The sequence below is a fragment of the Rhinolophus sinicus genome, chromosome 18, assembly GCF_057876585.1.
Source record: "Rhinolophus sinicus isolate RSI-liver-muscle chromosome 18, RSI-T2T, whole genome shotgun sequence".
In the NCBI taxonomy this organism is placed as follows: domain Eukaryota; kingdom Metazoa; phylum Chordata; class Mammalia; order Chiroptera; family Rhinolophidae; genus Rhinolophus; species Rhinolophus sinicus.
The window spans coordinates 92,269,791-92,297,622 of NC_142518.1; the positions used below are offsets into that span (position 1 = coordinate 92,269,791).

Sequence of the window (27,832 nt, forward strand, 5' to 3'; positions counted from 1 at the left end):
TATAGAAGGAAAATACCTTAACATAATAAAGGCCATATATGACAAGCCCTCTGCTAATCTCATAATTAATGGAGAAAGACTGAAGCCCTTTGCTCTACGTTCAGGAACACGACAGGGATGTCCCCTATCACCTCTGCTTTTCAACATCGTGTTGGAAGTCCTTGCCAGAGCAATCAGGCAAGAGAAAGAAATCAAAGGCATCCAAATTGGGAATGAAGAAGTTAAATTATCACTCTTTGCAGATGACATGATGCTATATATAGAAAACCCTAAAGACTCCACCAAAAAGCTATTAGAAACAATCAACGAATACAGTAAAGTTGCTGGCTACAAAATCAACGCACAAAAGTCCATTGCCTTCCTATATACCAACAATGAAATCTCAGAAAAAGAAATACAAAAAACAATTCCTTTTACAATTGCATCAAAAAGAATAAAATACCTAGGAATAAACTTAACCAAGGATGTGAAAGACCTATATGCTGAAAACTATAAGACTTTTCTGAAAGAAATTGAAGAAGACACAAAGAAATGGAAAGACATTCCGTGCTCATGGATTGGAAGAATCAACATAGTTAAAATGGCCATATTACCCTAAGCAATATACAGATTCAATGCAATCCCCATCAAAATCCCAATGGCATTTTTTAAAGAAATAGAACAAAAAATCATCAGATTTGTTTGGAACCACAAAAGACCCCGAATAGCCAAAGCAATCTTAAGAAAAAAGAACTATAATGGAGGTATCACACTTCCTGACTTTGGCCTGTACTACAGGGCCACAATAATCAAAACAGCATGGTATTGGCAGAAAAACAGACACATAGACCAATGGAATAGAATTGAGAACCCAGAAATAAAACCACATAAATATGGACAGATAATTTTTGACAAAGAAGCTAAAAACATACAATGGAGCAAAGACAGCCTCTTCAATAAATGGAGCTGGGAGAATTGGATAGCCACGTGCAAAAGAATGAAACTGGACTGCTATTTGTCACCATGTACCAAAATTAATTCAAAATGGATCAAAGACTTAAGCATAAGACCTGACACAATAAACTGCATAGAAGAAAACATAGGTACTAAACTTATGGACCTTGGGTTCAAAGAGCATTTTATGAATTTGACTCCAAAGGCAATGGAAGTAAAAGCTAAAATAAACAAATGGGACTATATGAAACTTAAAAGCTTCTGCACAGCAAAAGAAACCATTGACAAAATAAAGAGGCCACCAACTGAATGGGAGAAGATTTTTGCAAACAGTGCCTCCGATAAGGGGCTAGTATCCAGAATATACAAGGAACTCATGCAACTGAACAACAAAAAAACAAACAACCCAATTGAAAAATGGGCAGAGGACTTGAAGAGACATTTCTCCAAAGAGGATATACAAATGGCAAATAGACATATGAAAAAATGCTCAACATCACTAATCATCAGAGAAATGCAAATCAAAACCACAATGATTTGGTTTATATACCACATATCAGTGAAATCACATGGTTCTCTGCTTTTTCTGTCTGACTTATTTCGCTCAGCATTACACTCTCAAGATCCATCCATGTTGTCACAAATGTTCCTATATAAACCAAAACAACAAAAGAACAAGACAAACAAATGAGAAACAGAAACTCATAGACACAGACAATGGTTTGGTGGTTGCCAGAGGGTAAGGGGGGTGGGGGGTGGGGGGTGGGGGGTGGGAGATGTGGGTAAGGGGGATCGAATATATGGTGATGGAAGGAGAACTGACTTTGGGTGATGAACACACAACGGGATTTATAGATGATGTAATACAGAATTGTACACCTGAAATCTATGTAATTTTACTAACAACTGTCACCTCAATAAATTTAATAAAAAAAAAAAAAAAAAAAAAAACCACAATGAGATATCACCTCACCCCAGTCAGAATGGCCATCATCAACAAGACAAATAGTAACAAATGTTGGAGAGGCTGTGGAGAAAAAGGAACCCTCATACACTGTTGGTGGGAATGCAGACTGGTGCAGCCGTTATGGAAGGCGGTGTGGAGGTTCCTCAAAAAATTACGAATAGAATTGCCATATGACCCAGCAATCCCTCTCCTGGGTATCTACCCAAAAAATCTGAAAACATTTAGAGATAAAGACACGTGTGCTCCAATGTTCATTGCAGCTTTGTTTACAGTGGCCAAGACATGGAAACAACCAAAATGTCCTTCGATAGATGAATGGATGAAGAAGTTGTGGTATATATACACAATGGAATACTATTCGGCAGTAAGAAAAGATGATATAGGAACATTTGTGACAACATGGATGGATCTTGAGAGTGTAATGCTGAGCGAAATAAGTCAGACAGAAAAAGCAGAGAACCATGTGATTTCACTGATATGTGGTATATAAACCAAAACAACAAAAGAACAAGACAAACAAATGAGAAACAGAAACTCATAGACACAGACAATGGTTTGGTGGTTGCCAGAGGGTAAGGGGGGTTGGGGGTGGGGGGTGGGGGGTGGGAGATGTGGGTAAGGGGGATCGAATATATGGTGATGGAAGGAGAACTGACTCTGGGTGATGAACACACAACGGGATTTATAGATGATGTAATACAGAATTGTACACCTGAAATCTATGTAATTTTACTAACAACTGTCACCTCAATAAATTTAATAAAAAAAAAAAAATTATTTTTTATATTAATTATTAAAAATAATAATCATGTTAAGATATTTTCCTTCTACATTTATTTTATTAAGTGTTTCAATCATAAATGGATGTTGTATCTTGTCAAATGCTTTTTCTGCATCAATTGATATAATCATATGATTTTTGTCCTTTATTTTGTTTATGTGATGTATCACATTGATGGATTTGCATATGTTGAACCATCCTTGTGCCCCTGGGATAAACCCTACATGGTCATGAGCATTTTATGAATTTGACTGCAAAGCTAAGGGAAGTGAAAACTGAAATAAATGAATAGGGCTACATCAAATTTAAAAGCTTCTGCACTGCAAAAGAAACCATCAACAAAATAAAGAGGCAACCAACTGAACGGGAGAAGATTTTTGCAAACAATGTCTCCAATAAGGGGCTAATATCCAAAATATACAAGGAACTCATGCAACTCAACAACAAAAAAAGAAAGAACCCAATTGAAAAATGGGCAGAGGACTTGAAGTGGCATTTCTCCAAAGAGGACATACAAATGGCAAATAGACACATGAAAAAATGCTCAACTGAAAATGCTCACTAATCATCAGAGAAATACAAATCAAAACCACAATGAGATATTACCTCACCCCAGTCAGAATGGCTATCATCAACAAGACAAATAGTAACAAGTGTTGGAGAGGCTGTGGAAAAAAAGGAAACCTCATACACTGTTGGTGGGAATGCAGATTGGTGCAGCTGCTATGGAAGGCAGTGTGGAGGTTCCTCAAAAAATTACAAATAGAATTACCATATGACCCAGAAATTCCTCTCCTGGGCATCTACAAAAAAAATCTGAAAACACTGATCCATAAAGACAAGTGTGCTCCAATGTTCACTGCAGCTTTATTTACAGTGGCCAAGACATGGAAACAACCAAAATGTCCTTCAATAGATGAATGGATAAAGAAGTTGTGGTATATATACACAATGGAATACTATTTGGCGGTAAGAAAAGATGAAATAGGACCATTTGTGATAACATGGATGGATCTTGAGATTATAATGCTAAGTAAAATAAGTCAGACAGAAAAAGCAGAGAACCATATGATTTCACTGATATGTGGTATATAAAACGAAAACAACAAAGGAACAAGACAAATAAATGAAACAAAAACTCATAGACACAGGCAATAGTTTAGTGGTTACCAGAGGGTAAAGGGGTGGGGGGTGGTAGATGAGGGTAAAGGGGATCAAATATATGGTGATGGAAGGAGAAGTGACTCTGGGTGTTGAACACACATTGTGATTTGTAGATGATGTAATACAGAAATGTACACCTGAAATCCACATAACTTTACTAACAATTGTCACCCTAATAAACTTTAATAAAAAAAACGAAGTAATGACAGAAAATTTCCCTAACCTGGTGAAGGAAATAAATATAGAAGCCAGGAAGCACAGGGAGTCCCAAACAAACTGAACCCAAGCAAACCCACACCAAGACACATCATGATTAAAATTCCAAAGGTTAAAAACAAAAAGAGACTTTTAAAAGAATCAAGAGAAAGGCAGTTAGTTACCTACAAGGGAGCTCCCATAAGTGTATCAGTTCATTTCTCAACAGATACTTTGCAGACCAGAAGGGATCGGCAGGAAATATTCAAAATGATGAAAATAAAAAAAGAACGTACAACCAAGATTACTGTACCGAGCAAAGCTATCATTTAGAATCGAAGGAGAGACAAAGAGCTTCCCAGACAAGAAAAATTTAAAGGAGTTAATCATCACCAAACCAGTATTATCAGGAATCTTAGTGGGACTTCTTTAAGACACACAAAAAAATAAAAAATAAAAATTATGAATAATAAAATGGTAATAACTACACACCCATCAACAATTATTTTCAATATTAATGGATTAAATGCTCCAATCAAAAGATAGATGGAGCTGAATGGATAAGAGAACAAGAACTTTACATACACTGCCTACAAGAGACTCATTTTAGATCAAAAGACAATATAGACTGAAAGTATAGGGATGGAAACAAATATTTCATGAAAATGGAAACAAACAAACAAACAAAGGTTGGGGTGGCAATACTTATACCAGACAAAATAGGCTTTAAAATGAAAACTGTAACAGGAGACCAAGAAGGACCTAATAATCTCACTTCTGGGTATTTATCCAAACAAACCCAAAATGCTGCTTTGACAGGACATTCACATCCATATGTTCATTGTAGCATTATTTACAATAGCAGAAATATGAAAGCAACCTGGGTGTCCTTGAATGGGTAAAAAAGAGGTGGTACATATATACAGTGGAATATTATTTAGCCATAAAAAAGAATAAAATCTTGCCATCTGTGACAACATGGGTGGATCTACAGTGTATTGTGCTGAGTGTAGTAAGTCAGACACCAAAAGACAAATGTCATATGGTTTCACTTATAAGTGGAATCTAAAGAACAAAATAAACAACGAATGAAACAGAAACAAAGTCATAGATACAGAGGTCATTTTGATGGTTGCTAGATGGGCAGAGGGTTGGGGGTGGGTGAAAAGGGGAAGGGAGTAGGAAATACAATTTGTTTTTTACACTGTAGTTGTGAAGATGTAGGGTATAGTGTAAGGGATATAGTCAATAATATTGCAATAATTATGTATGTTGTCAGATGGGTACTAGAGTTGTAGCAGTGATTATTGGGAGGGGGTAGGGGGCAGGGTGAAAAAGTTGAAGGGATTAAGAAATACAAACTGGTAGTTACGAAATAGTCATGGGGATGTAAAAGTATAAGCAATATAATCTATAATATGGTAACACCTGTGTATAGTTCCAGGTGGGTACTATTCAGGGGGATTACTTCCTAAATTATATAAATGTCTAACCATACTGCTGTTCACCTGAAACTAACATAAAATAATACTGAATATTAACTCTAATTGAAAAAGGAGGGTCATAGATAATGACCAATAAAAGGTTCAATGTTCCAGATATAAAACAAATAAGTCTTGGGCATGTAATATACGGCATAGGAAATACAGTCAATAAAATTGTGATAGCATAATGCAGTGTCAGATGGTTGCTGGACTTATCATGGTGATCACTTCTTTAGCACAGGGAATATAATAAATAATGTGGTAATAACTCTGTATAGTGCCAAGTGGGTACTGTTGAATAACTATGATGTACACCTGAAATCAATATATTATTGTATGTTAGCTATATATTCATAAAAATCTTTTTATTAAAAGAGAGAAGAACCAAATAAATAAAATTAGAAATGAAAGACAAGTGACAAATGACACCACAGAAATATAAAGGATTATAACTAAAGATTATGAGCAATTATATTCCAATAATTTGGACAACTTGGAAGAAATGGACAAATTCCTAGAAACATGCAATATTCCAAGACTGAATCAAGGAAAAATAAAACAGAAAATCTGATCCAACTGATTACTACTAACAAAATTGCATCAGTAATCAAAAAACTGCCAACAAACAAAAGTCCTGGACTGGATGGTCTCACAGCTAAATTTAACCAAATATTCAAAGAATAATTAACACTATCCTTCTCAAAGTATTCCAAAAAACTTAAGAGGAGTGAAGGCTCCAAAGGTTACTTTATGAGGCCAACATTATCCTGATTCTAAAACCATATAAAGACATTACAAAAAAAAAAAAAAGAAAGAAAATTATAGGCTGATATCCCTGATAAACACAGATTTAAAAATACTCAAAAAGTATCAGCAAACAGAATTCAGTAATACATTACAAAGATCATACACCATGATTAAGTGGAATATATTCCTGGCATGCAAGGTGGTTCAATATCCACAAATCAATTAATGGGATACATCACATAAGCAAAATGAAAGATAAAAATCATATGATCATATCAATAGATGCAGCAAAAGCATTTGAAAAAAAATCCAGCATCTATTTATGATAAAAACTCTCATCAACGTGGAGATAGAGGGAACTATCTCAACTTAATAAATGCCATATATAACAATCCCACAGGTAACATCATACTCAACAGGGAAAAGGTAAAAGTATTTCCCTTAAGATCAGGAACAAGACAAGTGTGCTCACTTTTACCACTTATATTCAACATAGTATTGGAAGTCCTGGCCACATTGATCAGAAAAGAAAAATAAATGAAAGCCATCCAAATTGAACGAAAGAAGTAATATTGTCCCTGTTTGCAGATGACATGATACTATATATAGAGATGCCTAAATATTCCACAAAAAAATCTAATAGAACTGATAAATGAATTCAGTAAAGTATAAGAATGCAAAATTAATATTTGGAAATTGAATGCATTTGTATACACCAATCACAAAGTATCAGAAAGAAAATTAAGAAAACAATCCCATTTACAATAGCATCGATAAAAATAAAATACCTAGGAGCAAATTTAACCAAGGACATAAAAGGTCTGTACTCAGGAAATAATAAGACATTGAAGAAAGAAACTGAAGAAGATACAAATAAATGGAAGCATATAACATGCTCATGGATAGGAAGAATTAACATCGTTATAATTTCCATACTACCCAAAGCAATCTATATATTCAATGATATCCCTTTTAAAACAGCAATGACACTTATCACAGAACTAGAACAAATCATCTTAAAATTTATATGGAATCACAAAAGACCCTGAGTAGCCACAGCAATCTTGAGAAAGAAGAACAAAGTTGGAGGTATAACATTACCTGATATCATGTTGTTATGATAACTATAGCTGCAAGCTATAGATATCATAATAACATGGTACTGGCATAAAAACAGACACATAGATCAATGAAACAGAATAGAAAGCCCGGAAATAAACCAATGCCTATATGGTCATTAAATCTATGACAAAGTAAGTAAGACTATACATTGGGGTAAAGACAGTTCTATTCAGTGAATGGTGTTGGGAAAACTGGACAGACATATGCAAAGAAATGAAACTAGACCACTTTCTTACACCATATATATGAATAAAATAAACATGGATCAAAGACTTAAATGTAAGCCCTGAAACCATAAAACTCCTAGGAGTAAACACAGGCAGTAAACTCTTGGACAGTGCTCTTACTAATATTTTTTTTTCCTGCTATATCTCCTCATGCAAGGGAAACAAAAGGAAAAAAACAGACAAAAGGGACTATATCAAACCAAAAAGTTTTTGCACAGCAAAGGAAATCATCAAGCAAATGAAAAGACAATCTACTGAAAGGGAGAAGATATTCACCAATGAAACATGAGATAAGAGGTTAATATCCAAAATTTATAAAGAATTCATTCAACTTAACACCAAAAACAAACAAACAAACAAACAAACAATACAATTTAAAAATGGGCAGAGGACCTGAATAGACATATCTCCAAAGAGTATATAGAAATGGCCAATAGACATATGAGAAGATGCTCAATGCCTTAAAAACACAATGACATATCAACTCACACCTGTCAGAATGGCTATCATCAATAAACGAAAATACAACAAGTGTTTGCTAGGATGTGGTGAAAAGGGAACACTCATGCACTGTTAGTAGGACTGCAAATTGGTGCAGCCATTATGGAAAATGTTTTGGAGGTTCCTCAAGTAATTAAAAATAGAACTACCTTATGACCCAGCAATTCCTCTTCTGGCTATTTATCTCAAGGAATCCAAAACACTAATTTGAAAAGGTATATGTACCCCTAAGTTCATTGCAGCATTTATTACAATAGCCAAGATATGGAAGCAACCTAAGTGCCCATCAATAGACGACTGGATAAAGAAAAAGTAAGACACACACACACACACACACACACACACACACACACACACACTGCACACACTGGAATATTACTTCACTATAAAAAACGAACAAAATCTTCTCATTTGTGACAACATGAATGGAACAATAGGGTATTATGGTAAGTGAAACAAGTCAGACTGAGAAAGGTAAATATAATATGATTTCACTTATATGTGGAACCTAAAAAACAGAATAATTGAAAAAAACAAAACAGAAACAGACTCATATATACAGAGAACAAATTGATGGTTGCCAGATGGGAGTGGGGTTGGGGTGTTGGATGAAAAAGGTTAAGGGATCCAGAAGTACAAGTTGATAGAAAACAGTCATGTAATTTAAAAGAAATCATAGGGAATATAATCAATAATATTGTACTAAATATAGTGCCAGGCTGGTACTAGACTAATTAGTGGGATCACATGTCAAGTTATGCAAATGTCTAACAACTATGCTGTATACCTGAAACTAACATAAAATAATATTGAATGCCAATTTTGATTGAAAAAACAAACAAACAAAAATCCTTGGAGAAAATGCAAACTCACAAAATAAAAATGCAGATTGATTTTGTATCCTGTAACTTTTCTGTATTTCTACATGTTTATTATTTCTAATAGTTTTTGGTGGAGTCCTTAGGGTTTTTTATATTAAGAATCATATCGACAGAAATGGTGGCATGAGGAGTGGTTCTTGAAATCTCCCCTGGAAGTGACAACAAATTGAACAGCTATAATTCAACAAAGGATTCCCTGCACAACACACAAACATGTCTGAGAGACCCATACATTGAATCACCTGAAGGTGGGCAAATCGGGCTAACAGGGGAGGAAGGAAGGGGTAAGTGCAGAGACGTGGGCCGCAGGGTTGCAGGATGCAGACCAGGGCTCACTGCAGTTGGGAGCTCACTGCAATCATGCAAGAGGGAAGAATTCTGGCTGCAGCACACCCACTGTGGCCCAGTCCTGCCTGAGGGATCAGCATATAATATGGCTGAAAGTAGCACTCACTACAGAGACCATGGAGCAAAGACCGAAAAAAGAAGAGTGACAATAGTGGTTTTAGCCCTCATTGCCAGGCAGAAAACAGAAAATAAAAACATGGAGACCAGCTGCCTTTCCCACTGCTCCCAGTGTAGGAAGTGGGATCCAGAAGAAATAGTAGTACTGTCAGATTAAATAACAGAATATCTACAGCACTGAGAACTGCAGCATCAGTCCTGCAGCCATAGACAACTAATTCCAGCAAAAAGGAAAGAAACTGTAGGGGCAAGACAACTGTGGGTTGGTAGTACCCATTGCTCAAGCCACAAATGCACCAGCCCCCTCTTAGAGGCCACTCCAATCCCACCTTTCTGGGTGGAACCCTGCAGGGGCAACCAGAGCCGCTGAGACACAGGATCTCCATGGGGCTGCAGGGGCAGCATTGGAATCTCAGAATCTCACAAGTCTATCGCTCTCACATCCTCCCACAGAGGCAGTGCCCTGAGACCCAGGCAACCTGCTCACAGGAGAATACCACCTTACAGGAAACCACTCATCATGTAAAAAGCCAGAACACCACAAGAGAAAATATAATGCTAGAGTGTGAGAGAAAACAAAAGGCTACAACAGGAGAGACAATAAAACATTCCATCAACACCTACTGGCAAGCATGGAAAGACCAGTTTATATCAACCTGTTGCAGAACTGTCGTGCGGGAGACCCTGCTCGCTGCGCCATTTGTTGTGCGCAGAGGCCTTCTCGCCGCACCATCTTTCAGGCGGGGCGGCCTGCGGGGTCTCTGCTCCCGCTCCCCACACAAGAACGCAGGATATGGTGAGGCCGAAAAGGAACACCCACGGAGCCATAGGTATGGGAGTCATACCACCACGGTCTCACTGGAGGCTGGGCCCACCGGACGCCGACCTGCCGTCCGCTTTTCCGCCAACCGACCGACCGACGACTCTCCTCCACTCTCTCGACTCTGTTCATCCCTCTCGGCTCTCCTCTTCCGCTCTCCTCGGCCCTCCTCTTCCGCTCTCTTCGGCTCTGCACGGCTCTGCTCGGCTCCTCGGCAATCCTCATAGCCGCAGCAGTTTTACCAGTGGCCAATCGGCTAACCGGCCACAGCCGACGGCGGATCAGCCACAGTCGACGACCATTCACCACCCGAGCCAGCACCCTTCCACGTGAGGCCGAGAGCCTGTAAACTACTTTCTGGGGCTCTGTCCCCACAAGAACCCACTTGCATAGAACCAGAAAGAGAAATAATAATTCATTAACTGCCATGAATAAGCAAGGTAACAAGACAGCTCAGAAAGAAAATTAAAACATTCCAGAAAACAAACATAAAGACATGGAAATATGTGACTTAAATGACAGAGAATTCAAGATTGCAGTTCTGAAAAAATTTAAAGAGATGTAAGAAAAGACAGAAAGGCAGTTTAATGTTTCAGAAACAAATTCAAAGAATAACATGAGCATTTTACGAAAGAGACTGAAATTTAAAAAAAGAACCAAATAGAATTTCTGGAGATTAAGAACTCAATAGAAGAAATTAAGAATGAAATAGCCAGCTTAGGTAGTAGAGTTGACCAGATGGAGGAAAGAATCAGTGTCATCGAAGATAGAAACCCGGAAATGATACGGATGGAAGAAGAAAGAGACGTGAGACTTAAAAGAAATGAAAGAACTCTACAAGAACTTTCTGACTCTGTCAGAAAGAGCAGTATAAGAATAATGGGCATACCAGAAGGACAAGAAAGAGAGAAGGGAACAGAGAATATATTCAAACAAATTGTCGATGAGAAGTTCCCAAACTTGTGGACAGAACTGGACCCTAGAATCCAAGAAGCAAATAGAACACCTGATTACCTCAATCCCAACAGGCCTTCTCCAAGGCACATTGTATTGAAGCTGTCTAAAATCACCGACAAAGAAAGAATCCTCAAGGGAGCCAGGGAAAAGAGACGGTAACCCACAAAGGAAAGTCCATTAGATTATCATCAGATTTTTCAGCAGAAACTCTGCAAGCCAGGAGGGAGTGGAAACAAATATTCAAATTATTGAAACAGACAAATAATGAGCCAAGAATAATGTACCCAGTAAAGACATCCTTTAGATATGAAGGAGGAATAAAGACCTTTCCAGACATCCAGAAGTTGAGGGATTTTTCTAATACACTACTTGCACTACAAGAAATACTAAAGGAGGCTATTTGACCAGCATCATCAGGGACAATTTGTGGCAAGCAAAATATTAAAAGGGGGAGAATAAAGGCCTGAACTGGAATATGGGAATAGAGAATGTAAACATGCTGAAGAAAATGGAATACTCTAAATATCAAACTTTCCTTTACATAAACTTAATGGTAACTGAACAAAAAAAATTCAGAACTGAAATATGTACTGCAATAAAAAAAAACAAAAAAAAAACACCAGAGGGAAGAATCATAAGAATACCACCATGCAGAAATAATAGACAACAATGAAAAAGGCAAAGAAACAATGGAGACACAGTCTTACCAAAAAACTAAAGATAGAATGACAGGAAATCTTCACATATCAATAATCACCCTAAATGTAAATGGACTGAGCTCACCAATAAAAAGGCACAGAGTAGCAAATTGGATAAAAAACTAAACCCAATCATATGCTGTCTCCAAGAGACACATCTCAGCTACAAGGACAAGCATAAACTCAAAGGGGAAGGGTGGAAATTGACACTCCAAGCAAATGGTATTTAGAGAAAATCAGGTGTACCCATACTGATATGAGATAAAACAGACGTCAGGGTGAAAAACATAACAAGAGACAAAGGTGGACATTTCATAATGGTAAAGGGAACTGTACAACAAGAAGACATAACAGTCATCAATATTTATGCCCCCAATCAGGGAGCACCGAAATACACCAAGCAACTACTAACAGAACGAAAGGGAGAAATCGACCAAAACACAATTATACTAGAGGACTTAAATACATCATTGACAGCTATGGATAGATCATCAAAAAAGAAAATAAATAATGAAATAGCAGCCCTGAATGACACATTAGGTGAAATGGACATAACTGAGATTTATAGAGCACTTCATCCCAAAACATCAGACTATATATTTTTTTCTGGTGTACATGGAATTTCCTCAAGGGTAGACCATATATTGGGACATAAAATAACTTCAGCAAACTTAAGAACATTGAAATCATATGAAGCATATTCTCTGATCACACGGCTTTGAAATTGGATATCAACTCCATAAAGAAAGCAGGATAAACCACAAACACTTGGATATTAAACAACATACTCTTAAAGAACGAATGGGTCAAAGAAGAAATTAGAGGAGAGATCGAAAGATACATAGAAACAAAAGAGAATAAAAATACATCCTACTAAAATTTTGGGGATGCAGCGACAGCAGTTTTAAGAGGGATATTTATATCATTAGTGGCCTATCTCAAGACACAAGAAAAATCCCATATAAGTAACATCACATTACACCTTAAAGAACTAGAAAAAGAAGAACACATGAAACCCAAGGTCAGCAGAAAAAAGGAAATAATAAAAATCAGAGCACAACTAAATGAAATAGAGAACAAAAAGAGAATAGAAAAAAATTAATGTGGAGACTTCCGGAAAAATGGCGGAGTGAGGTGAGTCTCTGTAAAGCTCCCCTGGAATTTATAAAGAATCGAACAACAAAAACTCCACAAAGGACTCCCTGCACAGCAGACAGGCAAGACGAAGAGGCCCACTACCGACTGAAATCACCTACAGGTGGGAGATTCGCGCGAGTGGAGGGAGGAGGAAAGGGAGCAGTGCGCGGAAACGGAGCCGCGCGGGCGCAGGACGCAGACCTAGCTCAGTGCTCCGAGCTCGCTGCTTCCCGAAACTACTGCAGCTGCGAGTGAGGGAAGAACTTGGACTGCTAGGGCTCCGCTTATGGACCACAGGGCTGAGGTGACAGCATATAACACGGCTGAAACCAACGCTCACGGCAGACACCTCGGAGAAAGACTGAGGGAAAAAGGCAGAAAACGGTGGTTTAAGCCCGCACTGCCGAGCAGAGAACGGAGCGTTAGGCACTGAGACTAGCCGCCCCCTCCCTCCCCTCCCAGAGCTCGCCCCGCCCCCACCTGCCCGGTGTTAGAAGCGAAACAATAGCAGTATCAGATCAAAAGAACAGAAAATTTGCTATTTTGAGAACTGTGGACCGCAGACACAAATTCACAGCCCTACTAGTTCCGGCAAAGGGGAGAGATCTGTGGAAGCAGGACTGGCTGTGGTGGTGGTCGCTGCCATTGCTCTGGGCCACCTCTCACAACTCACATCGCCCCTGACCCCACCTATCTGGGCGGATACCTGCAAGAGTAAACAGAACTGCTGAAACACATGGGCTCTGAATCAGGAGCTGGAAGAGCTTTGGAACATCAACAGCTCTCTGCATACCCACCGAGTCACTGCGCCCTGTGACCTAGACGAACTATTAACAGAGGAGAAGCCCGTCTCCCAGGGAATCCCCCCATTGTGTGAGAAGTTGGAATAGTGCAGAGAAAACATAGCACTACCGTGTGGGAGAAGAAAAAATAAGTTGCAGTTGGAGAAATAATAAAACATTCTACCAACAAGTACTGACAAACAAAAGAAAGACCGCTTTCTATCAACATGTTGCAGAAGTCACTCCTGTAGATGTCTAGGAAGAGAAATAGTAAATCCGTAATCTCCATGAATGACCAAGGCAACAAGATAGCTCAGAGAGAAAGTGAAAAATCTCCAGATAAGGCAATTAAAGATACAGAAATATGTGACTTAAATGACAGAGAATTCAAGATTGCAGTTCTGAAAAAAACTCAAGAGATACAAGAAAACACAGATAGGCAGTTAACTGAACTCAGAAACTCAATCAAAGAAGAGCATGAGCATTTTACGAAAGAGATTGAAATTTTAAAAAAGAACCAAATAGAATTTCTGGAGATTAAGAACTCAACAGAAGAAATTAAGAATGAAATAACAAGTTTAGGTAGTAGAGTTGACCAGATGGAGGAAAGAATCAGTGACATCGAAGATAAAAACCTGGAAATGACACAGATAGAAGAAGAAAGAGACTTGAGACTTAAAAGAAATGAAGGAACTCTACAAGAACTTTCTGACTCCATCAGAAAGAGCAATATAAGAATAATGGGCATACCAGAAGGAGAAGAAAGAGAGAAGGGAACAGAGAATATATTCAAACAAATTGTCGATGAGAACTTCCCAAATCTGTGGACAGAACTGGACCCTCGAATCCAAGAAGCAAATAGAACACCTAGTTACCTCAATCCCAACAGTCCTTCTCCAAGGCACATTGCATTGAAGCTGTCTAAAATCAACGACAAAGAAAGAATCCTCAAGGCAGCCAGAGAAAAGAAGACGGTAACCTACAAAGAAAAGCCCATTAGATTATCAACAGATTTTTCAGCAGAAACTCTACAAGCCAGGAGGGAGTGGAACCAAATATTCAAACTATTGAAAGAGAGAAACCATGAGCCAAGAATAATATAACCAGCAAAGATATCCTTTAGATATGAAGGAGGAATAAAGACCTTCCAGACATACAGAAGCTGAGGGAATTTTCTAATACACGACCTGCACTACAAGAAATACTAAAGGAGGCTATTCGACCACCATCAACAGGGACAATTTGTGGCAACCACAACTCAAAAAGGGGGAGAGTAAAGGCCTCAACCAGAATATGGGAATGGAGAAAGTAAGCATGCTGAAGAAAATGGAACACTCTAATTATCAAACTTTCTTTTACATAAACTTAAGGGTAACCACTCAAAAAAAATCCAGAACTGAAATATATACTGTAATAAGAGAAGAAACAGAGGTAAACATCATAGAATACCACCACACAGAAATAATGGACAACAACAAAAAATCAAAGAAACAATGGAGACACAGCCTTACCAGAAAACTAAAGATAGAATGACAGGAAATCCTCACATATCAATAATCTCCCTAAATGTAAATGGACTGAACTCACCAATAAAAAGGCACAGAGTAGCAGATTGGATCAAAAAACTAAACCCAACCATATGCTGTCTCCAAGAGACACATCTCAGCTACAAGGACAAGCATAGACTCAAAGTGAAAGGGTGGAAATTGACACTCCAAGCAAATGGTACCCAGAGAAAGTCAGGTGTAGCCATAATGATATCAGGTGAAACAGACTTCAAGGTGAAAAAGATAACAAGAGACAAAGATGGACATTTCATAATGGTGAAGGGGACTGTACAACAAGAAGACATAACAGTCATGAATATTTATGCCCCCAATTAGGGAGCACCGAAATACACCAAGCAACTACTAACAGAACTAAAGGGAGAAATTGACCAAAACACAATTATACTAGGGGACTTCAATACACCATTGACAGCTATGGATAGATCATCCAAACAGAAAATAAATAACGAAATAGTAGCCCTAAATGACACATTAGATGAAATGGACATAATTGACATTTATAGAGCACTTCATCCTAAATCATCAGACTACACATTATTTTCTAGTGTACATGGAACATTCTCAAGGATAGACCATATAATGGGACATAAAATCAGTCTCAACAAATTTAAGAAGATTGAAATCATACCATGCATATTCTCTGATCACAAGGCTTTGAAATTGGATATCAACTGTAAAAAGAAAGCGGGAAAAAACACAAATACATGGAGACTAAACAACATACTTTTAAAGAAGGACTGGGTCAAAGAAGAAATTAGAGGAGAGATCAAAAGATACATAGAAACAAATGACAATGAAAATACATCCTACCAGAATTTTTGGTATGCAGCGAAAGCAGTTTTAAGAGAGAAATTTATCTCATTACAGGCCTATCTCAAGAAACAAGAAAACTCCCAAATAAATAACCTCATGTGACACCTTACAGAGATAGAAAAAGAAGAACAAGTAAAACTCAAGGTCAGCAGAAGAAAGGAAATAACAAAAATTAGAGCAGAAATAAATGAAATAGAGAACAAAAAGACATTAGAAAAAATCAACGTGACAAACAGCTGGTTCTTTGAAAAGATTAACAAAATTGACAAACCCTTGGCTAGACTTACTAAGATAAAAAGAGAGAAGACACTGATTAACAAAATCAGAAACGTAAAAGGGGAAGTTATCACGGACACCACAGAAATACAAAGGATCATCCAAGAATACTGTGAAGGACTATATGCCACCAAATTCAACAACCTAGAAGAAATGGACAAGTTCTTAGAAACATATAGCCTTCCAAGGCTGAACCATGAAGAACTGGAAAATCTAAACAGACCGATCACCAGTAACGAAATTGAATCAGTCATCCAAAACCTTCCCAAAAGCAAAAGTCCGGGACCAGATGGCTTCACTAGTGAATTCTACCAAACCTTCAAAGATGATCTAATAGCAATCCTGCACAAACTCTTCCAAAAAAATTGAAGAAGAGACAGTACTCCCTAACTCATTCTATGAGGCCAACATCACCCTGATACCAAAACCTGGTAAGGACAGCACAAAAAAAGAAAACTACAGACCAATATCTCTGATGAATACCGATGCAAAAATCCTAAATAAAATTCTAGCAAATCGAATACAACAATGCATTAAAAAGATTATTCATCACGACCAAGTGGGGTTCATCCCCGGGGCACAAGGATGGTTCAACATACGCAAATCCATCAATGTGATACATCACATAAACAAAATGAAGGACAAAAATCATATGATTATATCAATTGATGCAGAAAAAGCATTTGACAAGATACAACATCCATTTATGATTAAAACACTTAATAAAATGGGTATAGAAGGAAAATACCTTAACATAATAAAGGCCATATATGACAAGCCCTCTGCAAATCTCATAATTAACGGAGAAAAACTGAAGCCCTTTGCTCTATGTTCAGGAGCACGACAGGGATATCCCTTATCACCTCTGCTTTTCAACATCGTGTTGGAAGTCCTTGCCAGAGCAATCAGGCAAGAGAAAGAAATAAAAGGCATTCAAATTGGGAATGAAGAAGTTAAATTATCACTCTTTGCCAATGACATGATGCTATATATAGAAAACCCTAAAGACTCCACCAAAAAGCTATTAGAAACAATCAACGAATACAGTAAAGTTGCCGGCTACAAAATCAACGCACAAAAGTCCATTGACTTCCTATATACTAACAATGAAATCTCAGAAAAAGAAATACAAAAAACAATTCCTTTTGCAATTGCAGCAAAAGGAATAAAATACCTAGGAATAAACTTAACCAAGGATGTGAAAGACCTATATGCTGAAAACTATAAGACATTTTTGAAAGAAATTGAAGAAGACACAAAGAAATGGAAAGACATCCCGTGCTCTTGGATTGGAAGAATCAACATAGTTAAAATGCCATATTACCCAAAGCAATATACAGATTCAATGCAATCCCCATCAAAATCACAATGGCATATTTTACAGAAATAAACAAAAAATCATCAGATTTGTTTGGAACCACAAAAGACCCCGAATAGCCAAAGCAATCTTAAGAAAAAAGAACAATAATGGAGGTATCACACTTCCTGACTTTGGCTTGTACTACAGGGCTACAATAATCAAAACAGCATGGTATTGGCAGAAAAACAGACACATAGACCAATGGAATAGAATTGAGAACCCAGAAATAAAACCACATAAATATGGACAGATAATTTTTGACAAAGAAGCTAAAAACATACAATGGAGAAAAGACAGCCTCTTCAATAAATGGTGCTGGGAGAATTGGAAAGCCACATGCAAAAGAATGAAACTGGACTACTATTTGTCACCATGTACCAAAGTTAATTCAAAATGGATCAAAGACTTAAGCATAAGACCTGACACAATAAACTGCATAGAAGAAAACATAGGTACTAAACTTATGGACCTTGGATTCAAAGAGCATTTTATGAACTTGACTCCAAAGGCAATGGAAGTAAAAGCTAAAATAAACGAATGGGACTATATGAAACTTAAAAGCTTCTGCACAGCAAAAGAAACCATTGACAAAATAAAGAGGCCACCAACTGAATGGGAGAAGATTTTTGCAAACAGTGCCTCCGATAAGGGGCTAGTATCCAGAATATACGAGGAACTCATGCAACTCAACAACAAAAAAACAAACAACCCAATTGAAAAATGGGCAGAGGACTTGAAGAGACATTTCTCCAAAGAGGACATACAAATGGCAAATAGACATATGAAAAAATGCTCAACATCACTAATCATCAGAGAAATGCAAATCAAAACCACAATGAGATATCACCTCACCCCAGTCAGAATGGCTATCATCAACAAGACAAATAGTAACAAATGTTGGAGAGGCTGTGGAGAAAAAGGAACCCTCATACACTGTTGGTGGGAATGCAGACTGGTGCAGCCGTTATGGAAGGCAGTGTGGAGGTTCCTCAAAGAATTACGAATAGAATTGCCATATGACCCAGCAATCCCTCTCCTGGGTATCTACCCAAAAAATCTGAAAACATTTAGAGACAAAGACACGTGTGCTCCAATGTTCATTGCAGCTTTGTTTACTGTGGCCAAGACATGGAAACAACCAAAATGTCCTTCGATAGATGAATGGATAAAGAAGTTGTGGTATATATACACAATGGAATACTATTCGGCAGTAAGAAAAGACGATATAGGAACATTTGTGACAACATGGATGGATCTTGAGACAGTAATGCTGAGCGAAACAAGTCAGACAGAAAAAGCAGAGAACCATGTGATTTCACTGATATGTGGTATATATACCAAAAGCAACAAAAGAACAAGACAAACAAATGAGAAACAGAAACTCATAGACACAGACAATAGTTTAGTGGTTGCCAGAGGGTAAGGGGGGCGGGGGGTGGGGGGTGGGAGATGAGGGTAAGGGGGATCGAATATATGGTGATGGAAGGAGAACTGACTCTGGGTGATGAACACACAATGGGATTTATAGATGATGTAATACAGAATTGTACACCTGAAATCTATGTAATTTTAGTAACAATTGTCACCCCAATACATTTAATTAAAAAAAAAAAGAAAAAAATTAATGTGACAAGAGCTGGTTCTTTGAAAAGATGAACAAAATTGATAACCCTTGGCTAGACTCACTAAGATAAAAAGAGAGAAGACACTAATAAAGAAAATGAGAAATGAAAAAGGGGAAGTTATCACGGATGCCACAGAAATACAAAGGATCATCCAAGAATAGTATGAAGTACTGTATGCCACCAAATTCAATAACCTAGAAGAAATGGACAAGTTCTTAGAAACATATACCCTTCCAATGCTGAACCATGAAGAACTGGAAAATCTAAACAGACCGATCACCAGTAACGAAATTGAATCAGTCATCCAAAACCTTCCCAAAAGCAAAAGTCCGGTACCAGATGGATTCACTAGGGAATTCTACCAAACCCTCAAAGAGGATCTAATACCAATCCTGCTCAAACTCTTCCAAAAAATTGAAGAAGAGACAGTACTCCCCAACTCATTTTATGAGGCCAACATTACCCTGACACCAAAAGCTGGTAAGGATAACACAATAAAAGAAAACTACAGACCAATATCTCTGATGAATATAGATGCAAAAATCTGAAAGAAAATTCTAGCAAATCGAATGCAAAAATGCTATTCATCATGACCAAGTTGGATTCATCCCAGGGTTACAAGGATGATTCAACATATGGTAATCCATCAATGTGATACATCACATAAACATAATTAAGGACAAAAGTCATATCATTATATCAATTGATGCAGAAAAAGCATTTGACAAGACAAAACATCCATTTATGATTAAAACACTTAAAAAATTGGTATAGAGGGAAAACACCTTAACATAATAAAGGCCATGTATGACAAACCCTCAGCTACTCTCATAATTAACAGTGAAAAACTGAAGCGCTTTGCTCTATGTTCAGGGACATGACAAGGCTGTTCCCTATCACCTCTGCTTTTCAACAGTGTTGGAAGTCCTTGCCAGAGCAATCAGGCAAAATAAATAAATAAAAGGCAGTCAAATTGGGAATGAAGGAGTTAAATTGTCTCTCTTTGCAGATCACATGATGCTATATATAGAAAACCCCAAAGACTCAACCAAAATGCTATTAGAAACAATTGATGAATACAGTCAAGTTGCCAGCTACAAAATCAACATACAAAAGTCCATTGCATTCTCATATACTAACAATGAAACTTAAGCAAAAGAAATAAAAAAAAATTCCTTTTGCAATTGCACAAAAAGAATAAAATACCTAGGAATAAACTTAACCAAGGATGTGAAAGAACTATATGCTGAAAACTATAAGACATTTTTGAAAGAAATTGAAGAAGACACAAAGAAATGGAAAGACATCCCGTGCTCTTGGATTGGAAGAATCAACATAGTTAAAATGGCCATATTACCAAAAGCAATAACAGATTTAATGCAATCCCCATCAAAATCCCAATGGCATGTTTTAAAGAAATAGAACAAAAAATCATCAGATTTGTTTGGAACCACAAAAGACCCCGAATAGCCAAAGCAATCTTAAGGAAAAAGAACAATAATGGAGGTATCACACTTCCTGACTTTGGCTTGTACTACAGGGCTACAATAATCAAAACAGCATGGTGTTGGCAGAAAAACGGACACATAGACCAATGGAATGGAATTGAGAATCCAGAAATAAAACCACATAAATATGAACAGATAATTTTTGACAAAGATGTAAAAAACATACAATGGAGAAAAGAAAGCCTCTTCAAAAAACAGTTCTGGGAAAATTGCAATGCCACATGCAAAAGAGTGAAACCAGACTGATCAATCTGTTACCATGTACCAAGATTAACTGAAAATGGATCAAAGACATAAATATAAGCTCTGAGACAATAAACTGTATAGAAGAAAGCATACACACTAAACTTATAGACCGTGGGTTCAAAGAGTATTATGAATTTGACCTCAAAGGCAAAAAGTTAAAATAAATGAATGGGACTATATAAAACCAAAAAGCTTGTGCACAGCAGAAGAGACCGTCCACAAAATGAAGAGGCAACCAACTGAATGGGAGAAGATATTTGCAAGCAACACCTCCCATAAAGGGCTAATATCCAAAATATATAAGGAACTCATACAAATCACCAACAAAAAGGCAAACAGCCAAATTTAAAAACGGTGATAGTACATGAACAGAAACCTCTCCCAACAAGACATACAAACGGCTGACAGATACATGAAAAAATGTTCAACTTCAGTAGCTATTAGGGAAACACAAATCAAAAGCACAATGAGATATCACCTCACACTTGTTACAGTGGCTATTATCAACAAGACAAGGCTGTGGAGAGAAAGGAATCCTCATACACTGTTGGTGGGAATGTAAATTGGTACAGCCCCTATGGAAAACACTATGGAGGTTCCTCAAAAAATTACGAGTAGAATTACCATATGACTCAGCAATCCCTCTCCTGGGTATATAACCCAAAATTCTGAAAACATTTATCCATAAAAATATATGTGCTCTGATATTCATTGCAGCTTTATTTATGGTGACCAAAACATGGAAACAACAACAGTGTCCTTCCATAGATGATTTGATAAAGAGGATATAGTATATATATACATGGAATACTACCCTCCCATAAGAAAAGACGAAATGCTGTCATTTGCAGCAACATGGATGGATCTTGAGATTATTATGCTAAGTGAAATAAGTCAGACAGAAAAAGCAGAGAACCATATGATTTCACTGATATGTGGTATGTGAACCAAAAACAACAAAAGAACAAAACAAACAAATGAGAAACAGAAATTCATAGACACTGACAATAGTTTGGTAGTTACCAGCGGGTAAGGGGGGAAGGGGTGTTAGATGAGGGTAAAAGGGATCAAATATATGGTGATGGAACAAAACTGACTCTGAGTGATGAACACACAATGTGATATATAGATGATGTATTACAGAATTGTACACTGAAACCTATGTACCTTTACTAAAAATTGTCCCCCTAGTAAACTTCAATTAAAAAAATAAAAATAACCAGAGGGTAAGGGGGTGGGGGGTGGGAGATGAGGGTAAGGGGGGTCAAATATATGGTGATGGAAGGAGAGCTGACTCTGGGTGGTGAACACACAATGGGATTTATAGATGATGTAATACAGAATTGTACACCTGAAATCTATGTAATTTTACTAACAATTGTCACCCAAATAAATTAAAAATAAAATAAAATTAAAAATGAATAAATGAGTGGGACTACATCCAACTAAAAAGCTTCTGCACAGCATAAGAAACCATCAAAAAAAAAAAAAAGAGGCATCCAACTGTATGGGAGAAGATATTTGCAAACAATGCCTCCAATAAGGGGCTAATTTCCAAAATACATAAAGAACTTGTACAACACAACATAAAAACAAACAATCCAATTGAAAAATGGGCAGAGTACCTGAACAGACACATCTCCCATGAAGACATACAAATGGCCAACATATATATGAAAAAATACTCAACTTCACTAGTTATTAGGTAAATTCAAATCTAAACCACAATGAGATGCCACCTTACACCTGTTTGAATGGCTATCCTCAACAAGACAAGTAATAACAAGTGTGGGAGAGGCTGTGGAGAAAAAGGAACCCTCATACACTGTTGGTGGGAATGTAAATTTGTACAGCCAGTATGGAGAACAGTATGGAGGTTTCTCAAAGAATTACTAATAGAATTATCATACAACCCAACAGTCTCTCTTCTGGGTATCTACCCAAAAAATCTGATAGCATTTATCTGTAACATAGGGGTACATTTATCTGTACATTTAAATGTACTCCTATGTTCACTGAAGCATTATTCATGGTGGCCAAGACATGGAAACAGCCAAAGTGTCTTTCAATAGATGATTGGGTAAAGAATATGTGGTATAGTATATATACAATGGAATATTACTTGGGCATAAGAAAGATGAAATACTTCCATTTGCAACAACATGGATGGATCTTGAAATTATCTTGCTAAGCGAAATACGTTAGACAGAAAGAGTTGAGAACCATATTACTTCACTCATATGCGGGATATGAAACTGAAATCAACAGAGGAACAAGACAAACAACAACAACAAAAAACTCACACACACAGAGACACAGAGAAGTTTAGTGGTTACCAGAGTGTAAGAAAATGGGGTGGTAGAAGAGGTAAAGGGGGTCAAATATATGATGATGGAAGGAGAATTGACTATGGGTAGTGAACACAGAATGCAATATATAGATTACATGTTATAGAAATGTAACCTATATAACTTGAAACCTATATAATTTTACTAACCAATGTCACTCAACACATTTTTTTCTTTTCTTTCTTTTTTTCTTTTTTTAATTTTATTTTATTAAATTTATTGGGGTGACAATAAAGACACGTGTGCTCCAATGTTCATTGCAGCTTTGTTTACGGTGGCCAAGACATGGAAACAACCAAAATGTCCTTCGATAGATGAATGGATAAAGAAGTTGTGGTATATATACACAATGGAATACTATTCGGCAGTAAGAAAAGATGATATAGGAACATTTGTGACAACATGGATGGATCTTGAGAGAGTAATGCTGAGCAAAACAAGTCAGACAGAAAAAGCAGAGAACCATGTGATTTCACTGATATGTGGTATATAAACCAAAAACAACAAAAGAACAAGACAAACAAATGAGAAACAGAAACTCATAGACACAGACAATAGTTTAGTGGTTGCCAGAGGGTAAGGGGGGCGGGGGGTGGGGGGTGGGAGATGAGGGTAAGGGGGATCGAATATATGGTGATGGAAGGAGAACTGACTCTGGGTGATGAACACACAATGGGATTTATAGATGATGTAATACAGAATTGTACACCTGAAATCTATGTAATTTTACTAACAATTGTCACCCCAATAAATTTAATTAAAAAAAAAAAAAAAAAAGGAAAGGAAAGAAAAAAAAAAAAGAATTTAAAAGCATGTTGTAAATTGTATCCAGAAGAAAACACTTTCCATGATTTGTTTCAACTACACCATGGTTGCCATTTCTTAATGGCACTCTGGAGTAAGTCACTATGCTGGCAAACATGCCCAGTGCCTGTATGCATTGCATGTTCCTGAGCGGAGCACAGAAGACAAAGAGCATGCGCTCTTGTGGAACTGTAGCATTGTTGATTTCTGGCTCTTGATCTAAGATCTTAATCTTCTCTTTCTTCTGAGACATTGAAATTTGGCAGTTGTGTTCAATGGGCCTCCCTTTTCAGAGGGTAACTTCAGTTGAATGTTCAGGCATAAAGGAAATTAGTAAAGGAAGATGGAGACACCATCAGTAGACTTTACATACTTTAAATAGACTGGGCATCCCATTCATGGTTGTGATACACTAATCCACCCAGATGTTAATAGACTTTCTTAGAGGGCCTCACTGGTGGTTCTTATTAGGGAAAGTCCCATCTTGCCTTCCCTGTTTCTGTCATCTAACTTTAGAATATTGTGTCTCCTTGTTTACTTTCCATGGTTTCCCCCATTTTGGTTTTGGCTATTTCCTGCAGCTGCTCATTATTACATTAGATGGAGTGTCTGCAAAGAAATGTCAATGTTCTAGTTGCACTTGCATTTCTTCATTTAATGAAGTGCTTAAATAAAGGTACTCTGTTACATGAGTTTTCTGTGTTGTTATTTGCTTGACAAGATGAAGCTGGGATGAGGTGTACACTTGGGTCTTCTCCAAGAGGGAATACTGAGGAATTTTAGGGATGTACTGACTTTTTTCATTGAAAAGTACACTCTATAGTACCCTTAGAAATGCCAAGGACTCACACTTAAAAGCAGAGTCTTTGAGTCAAGAATTACCCTGGAGGTGGGGCTTTTAATCTCCAATCAGCCAAACATTCCACATTGATTCCTATTGAAACAACTTCGACGGCATTTTCATTGTCACTGAAAGTGGGGCAGGGGCAAGGGAAAAAGTTCACTTAGGACTCATATACCTTTTCCTTAAGATTTTCCAACCCCTTTTCCACCTGTATCTTGTCATCTTTGATTTTTTCAAGTTCAGCTTCTTTCCTTTTGTATTCCTCTTGGACTTTGAGTAGATGCTACAAGAAAGACCAAAGACAATCAATCTTAAGAAGTCACACTTCATTTAGAAGCCCTGGCTGAAATTAGATATTAGGCTGGCCTGCCTAACTTTACCCCAATACATACAACCATTTCTCTATGCAGAAATACTAAATGGAAAATCAAGATACTTTTCACTTAAGGTTATTTTATTTGGCTTTTATGAACTTCCTTTGTATTTGTTCATATTTTAGAAAGAGTCTGAGAAACTAACTGAACTAATCACTTAACTTTCCTATTCTAGCCAGGGGTAAGGGCAGTGCACAGTTAATACTGTGTGGACAATATCTTGATTGCTGCATAGAACTGAATTTAATGTTGTAAAACATCCTTGCAAATAGCCATTTTCCAAGCCAAATTCGATTTCTGTGAGGAAAGTAATAGAGACTCCAAATTTTACAAATGTTAGTTTCCATAACAGTAAGCAAGGAACTGGATTCATCATCATTAATAATTACAACAAATACTACTTATTAGGATTTAGCATGTGCCAAGCACTGTGCAAAGGATTTCATGTGCATGATCTCAATTAAGACTCACAATAACCCTGCGATACATAATCTTGAGCCTTAGAGAGTTTTAGTTATTTGCCTAAGGTTATTCAGTGGCAAAGCTGGGATTTAAATCCAGGTTGGATCAACCCCATAGTTCATGCTCTTAGTCACCATATTAGACTACACATCTTTTTGGGATAATATGTGAGAAATCTTATCATTGTTTGCAAGTCTATTTTCCAATAAAATGTGACCAAAATGAGTGAAGTTAATTATTCACAAGTAGAGACCTAATTGTCAGGTCTTTGAAGTGATGAAATGAAAAAAAATTCATCATTTTGAAATTGTATTTAAGTAGCAGAATTGTCCTTATGTGGAATGGTTTCAAAATCAAGGTAAGAGGGGAAACAACAACAAGAAGATGTTTCCAAAGTCCTGTTTTTCAAAGACTTACAAAAGACTATTGGAACTGCTAAAAGACACAGTACGATGTACATTGTCAAAATTCTTTGAAGTCTAGCTGAGGAGATGCAATTTTTGGTGGAAAGATCTCTGATATAATAATTTGCATGTTCTAATTAAATTTCATGAAGACAGTAAAAGAAAGGTAAGCATTATTTCACACATTTTGCTAACAGGAAAGGTGAAATATTAATATGATATTGCTTGTCACCCAGAAAGACAATAGTAGCAGAATTAATAGGAATATGGACGTCTTAGAGCCAGAAGAGACTTCCTGTTCACAATTTCTATCCAGCCATAAGCTTTGCTCTAGATAATTCCAAGGAATACAATTAAAAAATTATTGCATAATTTAAGTTGCAAGGAAAATGCCCAGTAGTCTGGCAAGACAGAAGAGGATAGTACCCATACTTAGATGTACTATTCCTTTATTATAATTAGAACAAATATCTTTTCACTTGCAGGCTCACTGTGGTGATGGTTACATGAAATTTCTAGGTATTGAGCACCTGTTACACAATGTTGTATTTGAATGCAATTACAATTGGATGTACTTATTTACTTTACTTTTTATACTTGGAGAATGTGCAGGTAAATTCATTCACATAAATGACTGTGAGAACAAAACAAAATAAAAGCAAAATGATATTAAGTGCCCAAACCATTGGTACTTAAAAACCTTTAATACCCCTACTTCCACCCAAATCAAGGGTAGGATTCCTGCCATTCCTTCTAAAAGGCTGTATTATTCAGCATTGTATAAACTTGATACTTATTCACCAGCACTTTTTCATATCTAAATAATTGGGGTTCTTCATTAAGGACTCTGAGGCCCTGTCTAGATCCCAAAGTATCTTCCGAAACATAAAAAATAGATTATGTTCAATGCAGTTTGGTTAAATATGTTTCACTGAGTTCTCATTCTTTGAAAATTGGTGATCCATTGCTATCTCTGTATTAACCAGAATATTTCATTAACCACAACACATAATCCCTTCCTCAGCTATGCTAGTGAACAGTATATCAAGAAGAATAAGAGGATTGCTATTGTATTTGCTTGCAGGGGATCCTTTTACAGCTGAGGAGCTAATGCTATCCTTTGAAAAAGCTTAGAAAACCAGAATGCCTTTACCTGTTGCATTCCTTGCAGGGCTTGTTGCAGGAGTTTCAGCTGCTGTTCCTTGTTTGGGTCATCTTCTTTGTGGGCTTTGCCTTGTTCTTGCTTTAGCAGTTCTACTTCATTCCTATAGGCATCAAGCTGCCAACGGAGGCTGTCATTTTCTTCCTTCAGAGCTTCTGCCTGTGATACTAAGGCTAA

At 37.1% G+C, this 27,832-nt stretch overlaps 1 protein-coding gene across 21 annotated transcripts in view; it reads right to left on the bottom strand.

The window, feature by feature from the left end:
- Window positions 1-27,832, bottom strand: part of ENOX2 (ecto-NOX disulfide-thiol exchanger 2) — a 431,677-nt gene that overhangs the window by 19,422 nt on the left and 384,423 nt on the right. For 17 of the 21 annotated variants that reach the window (XM_088794720.1, XM_074323652.2, XM_019716148.3 and 14 more), the window contains 2 exons: window positions 27,647-27,828; window positions 25,429-25,536 (listed from right to left, as the gene is read on the bottom strand). In XM_088794720.1, coding sequence (XP_088650846.1) covers window positions 25,429-25,536; window positions 27,647-27,828 — 290 coding nt within the window. The remainder of the gene's footprint in view (window positions 1-25,428; window positions 25,537-27,646; window positions 27,829-27,832) is intronic. The other 4 variants (XM_074323653.1, XM_074323654.1, XM_074323655.2 and 1 more) reach the window with 1 other exon arrangement.